Source organism: Mixophyes fleayi, chromosome 8 (assembly GCF_038048845.1).
Source record: "Mixophyes fleayi isolate aMixFle1 chromosome 8, aMixFle1.hap1, whole genome shotgun sequence".
Taxonomy (NCBI): domain Eukaryota; kingdom Metazoa; phylum Chordata; class Amphibia; order Anura; family Limnodynastidae; genus Mixophyes; species Mixophyes fleayi.
Window position 1 is genome coordinate 44,917,561 of NC_134409.1, and position 19,803 is coordinate 44,937,363.

At 40.1% G+C, this 19,803-nt stretch overlaps 1 protein-coding gene across 8 annotated transcripts in view; it reads right to left on the reverse strand.

The window, feature by feature from the left end:
• Positions 1–9,790: 9,790 nt before the first annotated feature.
• The window catches only part of PRRC2C (proline rich coiled-coil 2C), a 71,008-nt gene continuing 60,995 nt past the window's right edge, over positions 9,791–19,803 (reverse strand). For 5 of the 8 annotated variants that reach the window (XM_075182469.1, XM_075182467.1, XM_075182470.1 and 2 more), the window contains exons 29-35: positions 19,050–19,281; positions 18,838–18,939; positions 16,549–16,758; positions 15,745–15,851; positions 14,438–14,573; positions 12,502–12,729; positions 9,791–11,741 (exon numbers count right to left, since the gene is read on the reverse strand). In XM_075182469.1, coding sequence (XP_075038570.1) covers positions 11,469–11,741; positions 12,502–12,729; positions 14,438–14,573; positions 15,745–15,851; positions 16,549–16,758; positions 18,838–18,939; positions 19,050–19,281 — 1,288 coding nt within the window. In that variant the 3' untranslated portion in view covers positions 9,791–11,468. Of the gene's footprint in view, positions 11,742–12,169; positions 12,237–12,501; positions 12,730–14,437; positions 14,574–15,744; positions 15,852–16,548; positions 16,759–18,837; positions 18,940–19,049; positions 19,282–19,803 lie in introns of all 8 variants that reach the window. The other 3 variants (XM_075182471.1, XM_075182468.1, XM_075182472.1) reach the window with 2 other exon arrangements.

The following is a 19,803-nucleotide window of genomic DNA, read 5'->3' on the forward strand; positions in this document are numbered from 1 at the left end:
ATTTTATGCAATCCACTATATTAAGAGAAATCGTTTGAATTCACTAAATGATTGTGCGAATCTGTCAATAATTACTTCTGCATCCAATTCATCTAAGAATTCATTTTCAATTGATAGCAACATGTATGATTCCAAGTTCTCCTCAGACAGTGAATTTCTAAGTCTTGTCTTTATGATCTTTATCTTTGAAAATGTCCTTTCACATTGGATTTGAGTAACTGATAGTCAGGCGCGGGCTGGGAGAGGGTAGCCCGGGGGGCAGACAGGCGGCCGCATCACATGACAGGGGATGCGGCCGCGTCATTGGTGATGCGGCCGCCTGTGCGCTGACGCGGTCGCATCTGATGTCATCAGATGCGGCCGCGGGGGGAAATTATGTATTTTGCATGGGGGGGGGCGGCCGGCCTACCCCCCGGCCCTAATAGCCGTCTGACCCAGAGGCGCCCCTGCTGATAGTGTGCAGATGACTTTATAAAGTTCATACAGGATATCATTTGCCTTGTCATGAAGTCGGTTGGATGCCAGAATTTTTATTACACATGACGGGCATGTGCTACAAATTTTACACTTGTTGCAACTGGAATCCAAATTCTTACCATCATTAAGCAATAGCTTTAATACATCAAAGTTCAAAACAATAGAAAACAATTCCAATATTACTTGATCTTCGCTTATTTGTAGAGACGGCTTAATAATACCTTACAATGCTTCATCTTCATCTTTTGCATACAGATGACACTGTGACAGAACTCCATAAAGATTTTATTTGTAATTTGATTCAATTTATATTAACCCACAATTATTTTAAGTTTTTAGATCAATTTTATCTCCAAATCTGTGGAACTGCGATGGAGACCATCTTTGACCCTAGCTTCGCAAATCTTTTCATGGGAAGCTGGGAGGAACAATATATCTATCACTGTGAGAAATATTCTGAAAACATCACACTGTATAAAAGATACATAGATGACATAATCATGGTCTGGGAAGATGATGTTGAATCTTTAAAAGAGTTTCTACGTTATATAGAGATCAATGAATATAATTTACATAGGTCTTATTTACAGCACTGACTCTCTTTACCACTCTGTGCGCCAAGGGGACCACTCACTACTATACCAACATTTGTTAAATAACCAAACATTTTTCTGCTATTGAGAAAATATAAATGGTAGTTAGTTCTAGAGCAAATGAATATCAGCAGTTGTTTATGATGATGATAAGCACAAAGTCAACACTCAGAATATAGACAATGATGTCATTGTGATTACTGATTGTTACAGAAATACAGGCCAGATTTCACACTGTCAGAAAATATGTGTATGACCTGCAGTGATGTTTCCCTCCAATCTAAGCCATACTTGCCAACTTTGGTGAGCTGGGATCTAGGAGATCAGGGGGGATATGTGTGGGGCTGCGGCCCTGAGAATTGCATCATTTGGCCCCTTCCCCTAAACGACATGACCCCAGTTGTCCTCTTATATTTCCCAAACCACTCCTTTCCTCCCCCAATTTTTGAATGTTCAAGCACAGGTTTTCTTCAGTGCCCTATGCCTCCATTGTCCAACCCGTTATCCCTACCCCTCACCTTTATATATTTACTGGTCTGACTGCACGTTTTCCTTTGCTCTTTTACCCCATATCTGGTTTCTCATCCCCCCCCCCCACATCCCAAATGAAAGTTAATGCAGCAATAGGAGACTTTTTTTTGTGAGAGGTGGTCATGTGTTGAGGCATCATATGATTGATTTTCAGTATTCTCATTCATATTGACCCAACGGTGTTATATCTTACAGTTGAGGGCTTAGATTTATTTACAGAACAGTTGTATCGAGGTTAGTAGTGTATTAAGAGAAAGAGGATGAAGCAGTTGCAGGTGGGAAACCATGGCAGTCAGTGGTCATTAGTGGAAGAAAAAAAAACAAAAAAAAAAAAAGGGGCATTTATGGAGCACTCCTTCGAAATGTGAATGTGGTTGTGAAACCACCCTTGCAGGGCATCCAGCGCTGAGCCATCGTGAGGATTCTGCACTACCTGGTAGCACCAAACACTTGAGGGTTTGTCTGGAGCTGAGTCTTTATTTGTGCTTTCTGGCCCACCATTTCAGAGATAATTAATACTGACCCCTTTCACCAAATAGTTTACTGGTCTTCATTTTATTATTTGAGCTAAGGTTGTGGGTGTGGAGTCATATGCAGAGGAGATCATAAACGGCCAGGCAGCCTATATTTCAAAATTCTGATGCTAATTGGATCTAGATTAATTTATATCATTAACATACAGAAATTAATAGATAAATGGGAAAAGTGGTTTGAAGTACAAAAGGCTGTAAGTTAATCAGTAAAAATACTACAGTTTTCTGGGCTTGCTACATTTATAAATAAATGAAACAGTCCATTTTGTCACAGAGAAGGTTATTTATTTGTCTTAGCAACTCTATATATACTAAAAAAAACAACAACAGAGTTTAGCAATGCATGCAATGAGTAATATAGGAGATTTGCATTTCTTAAGTAACCCAATAGATAAACCCTCAAAAAGGTACTCAGATACCTACAGAACCTTCCGCTGGTATATATGTGGCACCAATGTGACCATGTGACCCTGTGACATGATTGTTTATTGTATTCCCCCCCCATTAATCTAGACTTGACCAGTATATTAACATCTTTGGACGGTCTTTCCCAGCTGTCAGCTCCATGTTTCTTACTTGTGCATGGCCTAATCATGCCATATAAATAATAGATTTGGCAGACCAGGGTGGCCCCTTTCTCCAGTTTGGAGTTTCAATGTTTCCTTTATATCTTGGTTCAGCAATTCCAGATAAAACTAAGGAATATTTCCATCCTAATGATTTCCCAGATTTATTTAATGCAACAATATGTGCTAGCCACAAGGCAGTTATATGAGGCTCTTTGATCTCTATTTCATCTTGAAGAACCGAACATAAATTGGCAAACATTGATAAGCTTACAGCACTGCAGAATCAGTGGCGCTATATAAATAAATGGTGATGATGACGATAAGCTACAGCAGGAGCTGCAGAACCTTTAGAATCAACATAAACAATCAATCTGAAAATAGTCTGACTGGAGGCTCTAAATATTGTATTCCCTGACCATATTCACGACAGCCCTTTTACGCTAACTAAAAAAAAAACAGCACAATGTTTGCAAGGAAATTGTTGCATCATTTCTAAAGGGGACATATGCTTATGATATCTGGGACCAATCTAGCTGTTTGACAATGAACCTCTCTGCAATATTGGATTTACTCCACACGTTTGTAAACCCATATATTATGTCTCTAGACACTTCCCTCAAAAGAACAATGAATCTCGCACTTGAAACGATCTATCAGAGGGTCTTCCATAATTGAAAAATCCCCTATGGAACAGATAATGGTCAGCATTCTTTAAGGATGGCTATTCATAATTTTGTTTAACCACACATTGCAATGATCCTGAAACTTGCCTCTGATCCAGCTCATCCTCCCCCCCCCCCTTCCTCCCACTGCCCTCACATAGAAAAATAACATCACCCATTGTTCAATTGGAAAGGTTGGATATTAAAGGAAACTTTGTTAAATCAAGCTACATTATTTATATATATATATCATACTTGCCTACTTTCAGGCAGGGAAGTCCGGGAGATCCCAGACAGGGGGCGTGACTAGAGGGCGGGAGGAGGCGGGGCGAGGTCAATCGTGTCATTTTGCCCTATCCCCTCGCAACAGAAACGGCGTTTTGTCGTGGGGGCAGGGCCAAAATCGCACGATTCTTTTGGCCAGGGAATTGCAGGATACTTAACCGCTCTCCCGAGAGAAGGACCCGGATTTCGGGAGTATCCCGGACATTTCCGGGAGAGTTGGCAAGTATGATATGATATCTCTCTCTTTCTATATCTATCTCTATTTATTTATATATTTACCAAAAGGTCTATCAAGACACATGATGTTTGCACTTGATTGAACCTTTGGCAAAAGCTATCCATGAACATCATTTGTTTCAGGCCATTTTAAAAAAAAACATTTTAATTCCATGCACAAAACCAATAAACTTTACTTACCCTTTTAAAGTACTAAATATTTTTGCAGTGTTTGGGTCTTACCATATTCCACATAGATTTTTGCCCTCACCGTAAAATCCATTTCTCTGAATGCATTTGGGGGACACTGCTTGCCATGGGGTGTAGAGGGAGCTGTGTTGGGAGTAAAGCGCTAAAAACACGAACTGCTGGTCTCGCCTGCACCCTCCCCTCTATGACCCCTGTACGGAGGTACTGCAGTTTTTACCTAACAAAGCCCTAAGGATAGGACTAAAGTAACACTCAAACAAGAACCATGCAACCAAGACTATCAGAAAATAAGGATGGGAGCACAGCGTCCCCCAAATGGATTCAGAAAAATGGATATTACAATGAGTACAAAAATACAAAACCTTTCTGGTGTCTTTGGAAACAAAGATGTTGAACCTGTAGAATCTGGTGAATGTGTGGACTGAAGACCAGGTAGCTGCCTGATGCAACTGTTTGACCGACGCTCCATTCCGCTCCACCCAGGAGGGGGCGGTACAAATCTTCTACAGCTTGCAGTAGTCTTGTCAGAAACTGGAGATCCCTCTAAGAGATAAGCCTGATGGTTGCCTTAATCTACCTGGTAACAGTCTGTGGTGTTGCCGGCCCTCTTTTCTTGTGTGCGTTGTATAGGACAAGGAGACAAATCAGTTTTATGGAGAGACACCTCAAGGCCCTAACCACATCCAATAGCAGGCGAGAGTTTTGACCTCCGGATTGCAAATCCCAGACTAACGCAGGGATAACAGTACCCTGGTTGATATAAAATGTTATCACCACCTTGGACTGCAAAAAAAGCCCTGGTGCACAGAACAGCTCTGTCAGGGTAAAAAAACAAGAAAGGGCGAAATATAGGGCAGCCAATTCACACAATTGACTTTCAGGTAAGAAATCTTAAATCAACAGGATCCAGGGATTTGAAAGGTGACTTATGTATTGCAAAAACAACCAAGTTCAGGTGCCACGGTGCTACAGGCAGAAAAAAAGGTGGTTGCACATAAAGAACCCCCTGAAGAAATGTCTGGGCCTCAGGCAAAAGTGCCAGTCGTCTTTGGGAAAAAGATGTACAAAGCCAAGAACTGAACCTTGAGTGAGGCCAATGTCAGTCCCCTGTCCAGACCATCTTGTAGAAAGGACAAGAAACGAGCCAGTCGGAAAGAGGTGGGATCACCACGCCTTTCACACCAGTCTATGTAGGTCTTCTAGACCTGGTGATAATTTTTGGAAGACACCGATATCCTGGCCCAAATAATTGTCTGTTTGACCATCTCTAATAGAACCTTTTTATAGGGAATCATGGCCTCAACCGCCAGGTTGTCAAACTGGCTGTGGTGGAAAAACAGACAATGGCTTATAACAGGCCTGTCCAACTTGCAGCCCTCCAGATGTTATGAAACTACAAGCCCCAGCATGCTTTGCCGGTAGACAACCAGTTGATAGCTGGAAGGCCATGCTGGGACTTGTAGTTTCACAACACCTGGAGGGCTGCAGGTTGGACAGGCCTGGCTTAGAAGATAGAACTACCTCTCAGTCTATCGACATGCTGAGATCGGCGTACTACTACCTTCTCGGGCAGTCCGGTGCCAGAAGACTTTCCTTCTTGGCCTTTTTCAGCACTTGAGGGAACATGGGAATCGGAAGAAAAAGATATACTAGCTGCTATCGCCAAGGAATTGTCATGGGATCCACTAGAGTTGCACGTGGATCTCTGGTTCTGGCACAAAGCCGAGCCACTTTGTGATTCAGCCAAGAGGCCATCATGTCGACCTCCAGCTGTCTCCACCTTTCCACAATCATGTCGAATACCTACGGATGGAGGGACCATTCCCCGGGATGAAAGTCATGGCGACCCAAGAAGTCTGATTCCCAAATGTCCACCCCTGGGATGAAAAGAGCAGAGATTGACTGGACTTGATGTTCCACTCAGTGCATGATCCTGTCGGCCTCCTTCATAGCTTGGGGACTTCTGGTTTCCCATTGCTGATTTATATATGACACAGCCGTGGTTTTGTTGTTCAGGATTCAAATGGGCTTGTTCCGGAGATGAAATTGAGCCTGCACTGGAGCATTGTAAATTGCTTGTAGCTCAAAGATGTTGATGAGTAAATCTGCCTCCTTCTGGGACCAAAGTCCCTGAAGATGGAGGTTCAGCGACACCACATCCCATCCCTACAAGCTGGCACCTTTGTTTACCATCATCCAGTCCCACACTGAGAAGGGACACCCTGAATGAGATTCCCCGCATTCAGCCACCACGAGACCCTGATGATTCGTTGGTAAGATGGAAAAACTGCGCCATCAATTGAGAATTGGACCTTGACCACCTGGCGAGGATCTCATTCTGGAAAGTCCAGGAGTGGAAGCGAGCAAACTGCACCACTTTGAAACTAGACACCATCCTCTCCATTAGTTTCATGCATTGGTGGATGGAAATGTGCCGAGACACAAGGCCGTCACCCGTTTGCGGTAAAAACAGTGACACCTGGTGTCGAATAGGAGACCCAGAAAAAACATGCGCTGTGCAGGGACAAGACTTGACATTTTCTGATTTATGTCCCACCCGTGCGACTGCAACGGTTTCGCTGTCAATCGCAAGTGGGACTGAAAAAGACGGGCAGATGACCTTTGATAAAAGGTCATCTAGGTATGGTATTACAGTAACCCCTTTTGTTTGTAAGAGCACAGCCATGACTGTCATCACCTTTGTAAATATCATTGGAGCTGTGACCAAAGGGTAGATCTCTTGCCGGTCCGTTGGAAACGGGGAGGGGAGGGTGCTGCAGACTCCCTCCTGTGCGACTACAGCTCTGTGCCCACGGTCTATTGACTGATCCTAAGTAGGGAACCTAAAGCCCTAATGGCACAGAGAGGAGAAATGTAGCCTCTGCTGCTCGTTACTAGGAGAGGACTGCCGGCAAATGGTACAGGTAAGCGAGACCAGCTTCTTCTTACCTTCGCAGGGACCCAGAGTAAATAGCGCTGACAGGCTATTCACCCCTCTGGGTCTTAGGTCTGTAACTAAAGGAAAATGAAAATCAAAAAGTGAAAATCGTAACACTAATACAAGTATAGGCAAGAGCCTTTTACCAACATGACCCATCTCCTAGGCACTTAAGAAAAACTGAGGCTACAGGAGAGGAGGGGCATAGTAGTGGAGGGAAAAACAAGCCTAAGTGCCTAAACTCCTAGTCCCGCCTTCTATACCCCAATGTCTCGCAGTGTCCCCCAATGGTAGGAAAGATAAATATTTACTTCATAGTACATTGACACAAAAGGTGGTAAATGGGTGAAAATCTGAGCACAGTGACACAAGTGAGGAAATGTACTCGAGAGAATAATAGAGTACACAGTAACAGCAATCATGGCAAAACAGCATAAAAGCAGTGTCACAATACCCTCAAAAGACTAGTGAGGGAATGGCAGGCTTCTCTGACAGAAAACCAGCCAAGGAGGGAGGTGTTAACATCTGAAGAAGCACTTCCTCCTCTATTTCCAACCCCAACAAAGGCGGCTCCTTGCTCTGTAATAGTCCTTAGTGGGAGCGGTTAGCACCACAGTCCCCTACCAGGCCATCTTCCGCCAGCTACCTAACTCTCCACCATCTGCTGTCCTCTCAAGTCGGCTTCTCTGCTTGTAGAATCACCATCTGGTAGCCGGAGGAGAATGCAGCTAGCCCTGTCTCAGCTGCACTGGGGGAGGCTGGGGCTGCATGTTGTGGCTCTAGGCATGGTACAATGCTGTCCTGGTGCCGCTGCTGAGCCCCTGGCTGCTGTACTGCAGCCCACCAAGTGACCCTTTTTCAGAAGCCCATCGTTTGAAAGGGGGCGGTGACATGAAAGTGAGGTTGGCGCCATCCCTGCTCTCGTCCATGGTGTGCTCACAGAGAACACCGCCATTAAAAATAAGAAAAAGTTAAAGAAACAATAAAAAGTGCCCTACTCCATGGGCACCAATTAAAAAATTGTAAGACCTCCATACAGGGAGCAGGTCATACAAGTTGCGAGTGATTTTAATGCCTTTCTCCCAGCACAACGCCCTCTATACCCCATGGGAAGCTGTGTCTCACAAATGGCTATTAAAGAGAAAAGCCAATGTTTGCTTCTAATGGCACCACATATATTTGTAGGTTAAATTTGCCTATATGTATTAATCTTTGGAATTATTAGAATGATCCAGAAGTGTGAGTTCATGGTTAGACAGGGTGACCACTACAGAACACTCCTTGACATGATTTAGAAAAAAATAAATGAAAACAAATAGGGATTTGATGCATCATGCTGGGATGGGGTAAAAGGTGAGTGGCATTTTCTTAAATGTGACAGATACATCATCATTTATTTATACAGTGCCAGCAATTCCACAGCTCTGTCAAGAGAATATTTGTCATTCACGTTCGTTCCTGCCCCCTTGGAGCTTAGTCGAAATTCCCTAACACACACACACAGTAGTGTTAATTTTGTCAGCAGCCAGTTAACCTACCAGTATGTTGTTGGGAGTGTGGGAGGAAGCCGGAGCATTCACAGGAAACACACGCAAACCACGGGAAAAACATGCAAACTCCACACAGACAAGGCCATGTTCAGGAATCATGTTCAGATACACTATTACCTGTACACACTGTTTATTACAGCCATTCCTTAACCTTGATGTTACTTAAGCCTTTGAATTATGATGTTCTATTGGTGGAAAAGTCATGGGTATTTAACAGACTCTGATCTATGGAATGGTTCTAATGTCCCCCAATGTCACTTGCAGCAATTGAGTCCCATTGCAAGCCTAAGTAATGCATAGATTTCCATGTTACGCTCTTATTTACCATTTATGAATGTCTGGGAAAATGTCTCCAGATACATTGTGATTGAAGAAACCTTCTACAAAGCTCTCAAAAGATGATACTTGAGCCCTGTTGGGTTAATAAATTCTACCAACCCACTGTGATTTAGTAGGCGCTTGTGTTAGGAGACCTGCAACATATCTGGTGAATTTTTGGAAAAAAAACAGAGGCTCTTACATAAAATAAACTTGGTATTTCAATTACCTCATAGACAGCCAATACCACCTTAGCTACCCAATAAACCCACAAGAAACGTGATCAAATCTGAATCTTACTATTCCCAAAAACCAATGACAATATGAGAAGATTGTTTCTATAATTAAAGACAAGAAGCTGTTGTATATGGGATCTTTAGCGACACATAACTAGTTTGTCTCCTTAATCTAATAGCTCCTATCTGCCCCATGGGTTGGAGTAAAAAACATTTACTCTTGTATTTTGCTTTAGGGAAGTGTTGCCATGTTTTCCTCTTTAATCCTGTGTGTACTGCATTTCTCCCCTATTTTATTCTGACAAATTGTACTACTGTAGTCCACAACCTTGTAATTGATTGTTTTATTCCTACAAACGATAGGTACATAAAGATTAGTGTTTGCGTGTACGTGCGCTTATTACAAATTTTTTTTTACTAACCAAATTTTTGCTATTATGTGTATTAACAGACATCTAAATATATGGTGGAGCATGTAAATACCAGATCCAGACCATCATGATCATGTCATTAGAATTTTTATCCCGTCACAGAGGACTTATAATGATATATGGGAGAAAGTGCCATGCAATGTAGATGAAAGGTTGGTGGCGTACAAAATATTGCACAGGTCATGATGTAGGACTTACGTCAATGGCCGGGACGAAAAAGAGAAGTTCAAAACAGACATCATTTATTTAGAGAATACTTTATTAGTTCCTGTAATCAAACCCGGATAGTGTAAATAAAGACCTTACATAGTTTCATACAATGCATTTCTCTTTTTCTCTTAACAGAACAGGGCTAAGGTTGGCTGTCAATTCTGTACAATGCCAAAAAGATGAGTGGAAGTCATATGTTGCCCCCATTTATTTGCAAAAAGATGACATCACAGCTAAAAAGAAAAAAAAAAGTAAATATATATATATTTATATTTAAAAAACAAACAAAAAATACAACTAAACTGCAGCTTTTTCTCTGTCTGCGCCTATTCTGTACAGCAAGTCAAGTGAAGATATGAAAAACATCTGGGTAGTTATTTTAAATGTAAATGTGGCTTTTATTTAACGTACGAATTAGAACAGGCATTTCAATACTAAATGGAATATCACCTGTGCCAGGATAAGTCAGACTCCACTTTTTTGTATTTTAGAAACCTACTGCCGATAAAGTTGTTTGATGGAATTACAAGCTTTAATGATTGACCCACAAATATTTTCTTATAGTGCTCCATGTATCTGCATCCATTACAACCTACCTAAGCAGATCTCTTTTACCATCTCCACAGTGCCCCCTCTTTGTTAGATGTTTCAATAATTCTCAGAAATTTTAGGGGAAAAAAAAAAAAAAGTCACCCTTTATTGGACAAAACAGGTGTTTAAGTTTAATGACAACAGCCCTACCACAACAAAGCTGCATTTACAAGATATCTTCAGATTGTAAAGGTACAGTATAGTGATGTGAAGGTGTTGAAATATTTTAAGACAGCAGCAACATTGGCATAGTTTAAATTGTTTACAAATAAAACAAAAAACAAAATAAAAATGCAGGTAGGAAGGGAAACAAACTCAAGCAGCAGCTAGGTCACTGTCTATGAAACTACATAGTGGACCATACGTCTGTATGTTTGTTGGTTTGTTTAAACTGAGAATGCCTTATAAAAAAAAAAAAACAAAAAAAAAAAAAAAAACAGTATGAGCTCAATTGCTTAATGCCTTCATTTCACGTGCAACCTGTAACACTTATGCTCCTTCTTGAGTCTGGTCCGTGTGATTCTGTACATTAATTGCTTGAGAACATCTTGAGAGAATGAATGTCTAGTAATCTAGGGCCCAACACACACACACACACACTGGAAAGCCATATACAGGGAGACCAAACACAGCGGGTGAGACGAAGCCAACAGTGTAACCCTAAACAAGACCATAAAGCGTGTTTGGGTATACATATATCAACATGTTGCACTTGAACTCACCCTGCTTTAGCATGGCTATGACAATAATAACCTTGCAGGGTAGTGTTTCTAATTAACCATTCAGAGTAAAGCCTTCCCAGGTGGTACACAGTCCCTTACACAGAAATCTGAAAGCCTGCATTTAGGCTGCACTCTCTAAACAGTCACAGACAAACAGAGTAAAAACTAGAAGATTCCAAAGAACTCTAAACAAAAATGTCCTTTGCCTTTCACACCTTGAAATGCTGAAAGGATAGCCACAGCAGACACTGTGCCGTTCACATAATAGCTAACTAAACTCTGCTATTCCAATTTCCTACTTTTAGATCAGCTGTTGCGTCTTTCAGTAAACATAAAAAACCTCATTATCAATACACCTCAGTGTAGTGCTTAGAACAGAACCTTCCCCGGGTGTCTCTAGGATTTGGTGTCTTCAGTTTTGATGGCTTGAGGTTTAATTGGTCCAGTTCTGATGGGTTTAGTGGAGGTCGGCACTGAAGCCAATGAAGCTGGGTTCTCTTCTATCTTCTCTTGAGACACCATGGAAGGATCCAACATGGCATCTGAAGGCTTTGGAGGGCCCGGTGTGGTTTTTTGAGGTTTGGGCATCACAGGTTTGCTCTGCTGATGTTGTTGCTGCTGCTCGAAGAAGCGGTGTGTTGACTGTAAAACCTCTGCTCTCTGTTTTGCCTTAAAGGAAAAAAAAAGAAAGAAAAAACCGTGTTCCATAAATGAAGATGTGCCAAGTTGTGCACACATTTGCCTTTGTTTCATTATACATCATACTGCAACTCTGGAAATGAAAATATGATTTTGCCATTTTTAAATATTGTATTTATTTTTCTTTAAAAATTAAACTGTCTTATATACATTATAAGTGGCATTTTATTATGCTGCGCACTAATTACCGGGACACCTAAATAGAACTGAACATTTATAATTAAACATGTTGCATTTACTATGTAATAAATCTGTTTAGTTTCTGCTGTGTTTTAATAACTGTACGTTTCAATTAGGATTTCATTTAGTCTGTACAATGAAAGAAAACGTGTACCTGTCATGCAGTTCTAAAAAAAAAAAAAAATCTAAGTATGCATGAATAATAAAATGGCACTTACACTCAACTGCTTATACCAAAGATGTGCCCTATTTATCACTAGGGTTTAGTTTTGTTCGATCTTCTCTCTATAAATGTTCAGTAAAACAAACAATTTATTATGCATACAGAACCTTACTTTTACTGCATGATTGCATTTTTCATTACAAGTTGCAGATGCTGTTTACTTAAGGTATTTTGCTCCATTGACATCAACAGAACCATGCCACCTACCAGGCAAGAATGCCAAATTGCTGTGCCAATTTTTTGGCAACTACTGATGATTGAATAAAACATTGCATATGGTTAACACTTGAATATAGGGATCATTTAATGCAAGTAAGCCATACTGACCTTCAGATCTTGCTCTGCCTTTATAGCAGCATTAACTCGCACCCCAGAAGGAGGCATAGGAGGGGCACGTGAGACATGATGAAGTCGCGGATGGTTCATTAAGCCTGTTGGCATCTGTGGGGGCAGTTGACTGGTCATTGGTAACGGTGGGCGTTGGACTGAAGGCTGGAAGGTATTTGGGTGTGGTCCTCTGACCAATGGGGAAACCAGATTAGGCTGTGAAAGTATCTGATGGAAAGAAAAAAAAATGTTTAATTTTTTTTAAAAAAAATTATGCATTTCCGTCTCCTACCTTGACCTTTCTATGATGCCCATCAAACAATTACAAAAGGAATAGTCTTAACTAAGTGATTTAACAACAATGTTTCATAAGCATTTTACAATGCCATACCAATTTTATAATTGTTTTTTTTCTAGATTTCTAAACGTCTTACAAATAATATTTTAAGGGAGAACAAGCAAAACAGAAGTTCTCCAAAACAAAAAAAAAAACCTTTAACCCTTGCTAGCCGACCGTGAGGGTTCCACCTCTGGGTTGCCCTTTACCACTAGTGTATATTTGGGTATAGATAACTGCAGCTGTTCATTGTTACTGGATTACATTACTTCTGCACAAATCCACATACATTTTGCAGACATTCTCTCCATTTGGGAATGTACCAAATTTCCAGTTTGCTTACAGACTTTTTTCCCAAGAACCAAGTGTCAATGTAGATACATTGTCTTGTGTTCAGACAATTTAGAACAGGGGTCAGGGAACTTTTTTACCTTTTACCCCCAAATATATTTAAATACGCCAATGTTACCCCCTTGATTTGAAAGGAAGGAAATTATATATTATTAATTATTGGAATTCAACATTTTATTGAATCTGTTCAAAATTTCTTTGAAAGCTTCAACTTCAAAACTTCAGGTTTTGGAGAAATTATGTTGTTTCATTTTTGATATGAGAGCATCAATATTGGGGCATTTTGATGTCAGAGCAATTTGGATACAGTCTTCAGCGTCCAATCGATTTCTCTGCTTTGTTTTTATGTTCGTTAGAGTGGAAAATCCTTGTTCGCAAAGGTAGGTTGTTGCAAAAGGCAGCAACTTTTTGACTGCCTCCTCATGTGCAATTTTGAATGTCTTTGCAGCTGTTGACATCCAAAAATATGACAGATCTGCTTTGTTTTCAAATGCAATACGTGCTTCATTATTGCATCGAAGCTCAAGAAGTGCCTCTGCCAACCCTTGAAGCTCTTCTGGTACAACAGCAATTTCACATTTAAAGGGGTCTACAATCCAACTCACAGCATGTGAATCGGCAGCATTGCCCCCAGGAATTTCATTTTTACCCCATTTGGGGTAATTTACCCCTGTTCCCTGACCACTGATTTAGAAGGATAAAAATTTCAACTCCTCCCCATCCTCTCATTTAAACATCTAGCCAATAAGTACCTTAATCTTATGATCACCTCACAAAATGGCCAGAACGTGTAATTATGTTAGTTAGGACAGGAATGAATATAACACTAGTTGTCCTAATATAAAGAGAGGGAAATGCAGCCATACACACACACACACAGCCCCAGAAGGCATACTTGCCAACTCTCCCAGAAGAAAAAAAAAAAAAAAAAAAAGAACCAAGATCAGGTCCCACGGTGCTACAGGCGGAATGTCCGGGAGACTCCCGGAATGTCTGGGAGAGCAGGCAAGTATCCCGCATACTGCAACATACTTGTCAAAATAACGCCATTTTGACCATCCCCCCGCGACAAAATAATGGTTTGTCTCAGGGATGGGGCCAAAATGGCCACACCGCGCCCCCTCCGCCATCCAACCACACTGCCTGCCCGGGATCTCACAGAATTCCCTTTTCAAAGGTTGGCAAGTATGCCCAGAAGGTACACAGGAACAAGATTTATTCTTTAATCTTACATTTTAGAACCATTACCTGAGGAGGGAACTGCGGCGAAGGAAAGGGAGGTTGACCCATTCTTACATTGGCTGCTGTTGATGTAAACTGATGCTTCTGGTAAATCAAGCTGTTCATTTTACTTGATTGGCTATTGGGGCTGGTTGAATTGGCCCTAGAGGTACAAAAACAAACAAAAAAAACCACACACATAAATCAGTCTGCAGATTAAACGTGAAGCACAGATTTGCACCTATTACCTGAAGTTACATAACAGGTAGGTGGAATTAAGCCATAAAATCTATCCAGTTCATGGCAGATTTAATAATATCTATGTTTAACTAAATGCCCATTACTTGATGTGTTTTGGCCACTAGGGGGTAGATTCAGGAGAATTAAAGTGGACCTGTCATATTAATTTTTTTAATAAGTATTCCCTTTCATATGTAAAGTAAATAACAGCATTAAAAAAAAATCAGTATAGCCAGATCCAGAACAGAAAGACATCAGCTTATTCAATCTTGGCAATTTCTCTCCATAACCATTAAAAACTAGACCGCAGTGTTGCTACCAATGACTTTATATCTGTTGTCATAAGGTAGAAAAAGCAGTGTACATGCTCTAATAACTACACCAAACATGGTCTGACTTACCTAATTATGGAGTATGTCAGCCAGTGCAATATTGAAGACACAAGTGCTAGTTCAATGGTTATTAGCAAATCAGTGCATACACTGCTAACCGTGAATAGACGCGAGACCCATATGATTTCAGCACACAGTGGGAGACAGCCCCCCAGACAATTACTCTAAGGTCATAAATATCTGCTTATTAACATAGAGCTTGCAGGATGAATTGAAGCATAAAGAAATGCTTGAATGATTAAAGAAATGTAGTGGTGACAGGTTATTTTTAACCTTAAATTGTGGTTCAATAGCAGCTTCTGAAGGCAATGGCATCAAATACTATGACTAGTAAATATCCTTTATGCATTTGTTCCATATTCTTAACAGTAATGCCCTAAAATACTCAACTTCCGCCCGCCCACCACTTATGCCACCTACATTGAAGTATGTGGAATTATTTTATTTTACCAAAATCAATCAATAACTTAGGCTGCAGTGTTAATAGGTGGTGTTTTGTCTTCGAGACAAAAAATACCCAAGATGTTGTTTTATTGCACTGTGTGACCAAGTTCTAACAAACTTATCACAGATAGTAATTTTCAGTAATAGTTTCTAAGCACTCAATTTTTTTTTTTTTAACAAGGTTAAAAACTTTATTTAACTGACACTTTAGTTTTAAACTAACTCTGAAGGTTGTATGCAGCAGAAGTGTATACTTACCGGAAAGGACTCGAAGTAGGTGTGGTGCTTCTCCCACCTACTGGTGGTGTACCAGGCTTTATGTGGTCCAATCCACTGCCATAAGGCTTAAGGTCAATATCAGTCATCTAGACAGAGAGACATCACATAATATGACTTTATTCACATGCATAAAAAAAATACAATTTATGATTTCCCAGCATGACAATACATTGCATCAAGAGTATTACAATGCTTGTACACATAACCGTAAGTGGTTATATCAGGTTCTAACTGCTGTGACTTTAGATTTCTTGGGTCATTTTAAACAGGTTCTTGGTTGCAAAACTATGCTTTAACAGGTTGGGAAAAGAGGATTTATGAAAGAGAAATATGCGTTAATTTTTTTTATAAGGCACAAGGTCTTCTGTGGTGCAATTAGAAATGATAATCTCTAGGGCAGATACCACAGGAAGTGTATAGAAGCTTTTGCAATACAAACGCTTTATAAAGAAGAAAAACAAGGTTTGTGTAGTGAAGTAAGCGGGATTTGTTAGAGTAAAGTCAGATGAAGTCAGTGTTAAATGAGAGCAGATAAAAAAAAAAAACAACACAATGAACTGAAATGCCCAAAGCACACAATAGAACAAAAAACAAATAAAGTAATGAAAGGGGATACAGGTACTATGGAATAAAGCTGCTCATCCTGACTGCTAAACACTAGAGTTAAATAATAGACTCTTCTCCATATGCAATGCCACCAATATTTTACATTATACTTTACAAAAAGTCAAAATCAAGCCTTTTAGGGAATTCCCACCAAATATAGTCAAATAAAATAATTACAATTGTCACCTTGCCAGGCGCAGTGATCATTCCATGCTGATTGCCTGAAGGGATCAGGCCCCGATAAGCCTGGTTCACTTGGCCTGCCCTAGAGAGATTCTGGTGTTGAGCTTGAGGTGCCAAAGTTTGAGATAAAGCAATTAGGGGCTGCCCCCCAGTAGAACCAAAGTTGGGCAAGGACAGCTGTGATCCTTGTAAAGGTAACGTCATCTGGAAATACAAGGTTAAAACAACCTCAACAACACACAACCACCATTCAAGAAAAAACCCAAAACCAAAAACAATGAATGTCTATATTATAAACTGACTGTAGGAAATGTGAAATTTACAATAGTTAACAGATAAGCTTAGGGGCAGAATTATAAACACACATATACATATACAATATCTTTGAATATTGTGTCCTCCAGTAGAACATGGCATAAAATGTGAACTATGCTTACAGTTTTCAATTAAATATTCCATGGCAGCCAATGAAATGGGTAGGTTCCATTTCCAATTTAGGTGGAGACAGGTTTCACAGATTGCTGCGAGGATCAAATTCACATACTCCATGCGAAAATATCTAGTGTGAACAAACTTCTTGAGCCTTCTAAGCATCATCACTGAATTGATACAAATGTTCCACTCTCTAAGTTAGACTGACAATTTTCCACGTGTCCATTTCTTAGATGTTCTCTCATAACCTGATGTACAGGTAAAACTCTACCCTTTTTATTCCGAACTTTAAAAAGGGATTTGAGTCTCTATAGCAGTTGATTTCTTATCCATACCCATAGATTTGTATGTGTTTAAGTTAAATCTCCATTGTCTTAAACAAACATTTCAGGTGTATCTGTAAGCTCTTTGAGTGTTACTATAGGAATCTACTAAATTCCATGAGGAAATTACATTCTAATAAAGAGTATTTTTTTTTATTTTATTTTTTTAAATACATGCTTGTCCTAGACCTTGCTCTCATTAACCATTGTATAGCACACAGGTCCTTCCTTAGTCACAAAAGATTCTCTCATCCAGGATATAAGCTCACTAAACAGCTCAGATGGTTGAGAACTGCATGTTGTACAAAAGACCCGTTCAGACTTAATTGTTAAAAGGTTATCACAGACTAAGCTGTAGTAGCTTGCTGTCCTCCTTCCTCCTTCCACGGGCTCTACAAGAGTATTGGAGTGAGAGGACATTATTAACTATATGCATCTTGGCACCCTGTGACCGGTGACATGACGCACTCACAGACCACTAGAGTGGGAAATCTGTGCCATAATTTAATCTCCTACACTAAATTTGCTCCTGTAGGTACCAGACTGATATTGAACTCCCTAGGTAGCCTGCCCAGTCCTAGTCTTACACCATCGGATGGTGCATCACTGGAAGCCAAGAGAAGTTAAGCCACTGCACTACAGAAAACAAAACACTACCTGGCCTACCCATCACTACAGGCAGGAAAAGACATAGGGGAAGAGAAGGGCTGCCTTATATACCCTTCTGAGAGCATTTTGTAACCTTACAGAAATGGAATTTGCTGAATCAATTTATAGGTTCACAGCAGGTGTGGGTGGGGTTATCCAGAAACGAAAAAATAAAGAAAAAAATAGTTAATTGTGCTGATGGATGTTGCTTTATTTTTTCAGCATTTTCTAACCTGTCTACTTAAACTGGAGATTCTGCCCATCGTATTGGCTGTCAGAGTATTGAAGAGGAAAACGTAATTTACCCCTTTACTTTAATAAATATACAATCCATTACAAATTTTCACAGTGCAAAGGAATAATTCATAAATAATGAAGAATTGAAAGGTATAAAATGCTTCCTTTACCATTGTGTTACCATATATACTAGATGTTAATTTTGAAAAACAGCATTCATTAGTGAAGTGAAAAAGAATGTTCAGCGCTCCCTATTAAAAATATCAGTGGGTAAGCAGCCACCTGGGAGTAGGGGGATATAGGGATAGCTCGGCCCTATTGGAATATAAAATTGGTATAACTCCCTGGCGCTTGATCAGAGGGGATAGCGGGTAATTGACCCTTGACAATTACCCGCTATCCCCTCTGATCAAGCGCCAGGGAGTTATACCAATTTTATATTCATTAGTGAAGTGCATGCTTCAATTAGTGGAGGATAGACACTTCTAGAAAAACAGATTACCTTTAAATACGGTTTGTGAACATTTGTACAAGGGCATTACAATATACAAGTTCATCATATATGAAAGTTTCTGCAAAATAAAAAACGAAAAACAAGAAAGAATGTGCACTAAGCAGATTGCCAAGTCATGCCTATAATCACCTGCTGGAGAGCTGTAGGTGACTGAGCAGTGTTGTAAAAGCTCGTTTGACTGGGTTGCTGTCCAGAATAAAGATTTGAAGGTTGACCCAATCCCTGCCGTGTCTGTAAGGGGAAAGACTGAGAATGAGTTATACCTTCTAAAATTACGATTAACCTGTGGCTATAGTACATCAGTCTTCAAACATTCAACCATATTACAACAAATTTCTTACCTGCAGAATATGTGTATCGATCAGTTGTGATGCCCCCAAACCAGACTGGCCGAGTTGGTGTTCATATAATATAGGAATAGGCTGTGTATTGGTTGTCTGTTGATATGCCAGACTAGATTGAGCTTTAGCTAGCTCTTGGTGTTGTACGCCTGGGAAATTATGTAAGGCTGCTCCAGACAAAACAACTGGAGAAGGCTGAGACAAGCTGCTCTGTAGATATGCTTGCTGGGACCTGTAAAAAGATTAAAACGCAAAAAGAGAGGATTGGTATATAGTGATAAAACACGCAAAAGATCTGTCATGTAAATGGCCTCCTTGGTAGTAAACACTCAAAGAACATAGATGCCTTTATGAATAAAGGAAGTAGGGCGGAACTTTAAAAATCTCACTAATCTTACTTTTTGCAGCTAAGTTGTTTCTCTATCACTTCATATAAGGAGCAGAAAAAGACTTCTACTACTACTGATAAGACTCAAAAAGGAAGAAATCTGTTCATGATGCAAGTTTACTTTTGTTAAAACTGTAGTGTTTCTTTGAAATGGGAAGCTCTTTTAATGAAACTGGTCGTCTCTTTCCGACATATATTAAAATTGTAAACAAGACTTAGTCACATTTTTATTCTTGGTCTTAGACTCATTGTTAAGAAAGTTTCATAATGTTATTGCACCCAACGTTTCAATCAGTGGCATTAATTTAAAAATAGAAATCGCAAAGTGAGCCATATTACAATGGGTTTCTCGAAGTAAAACAGTAT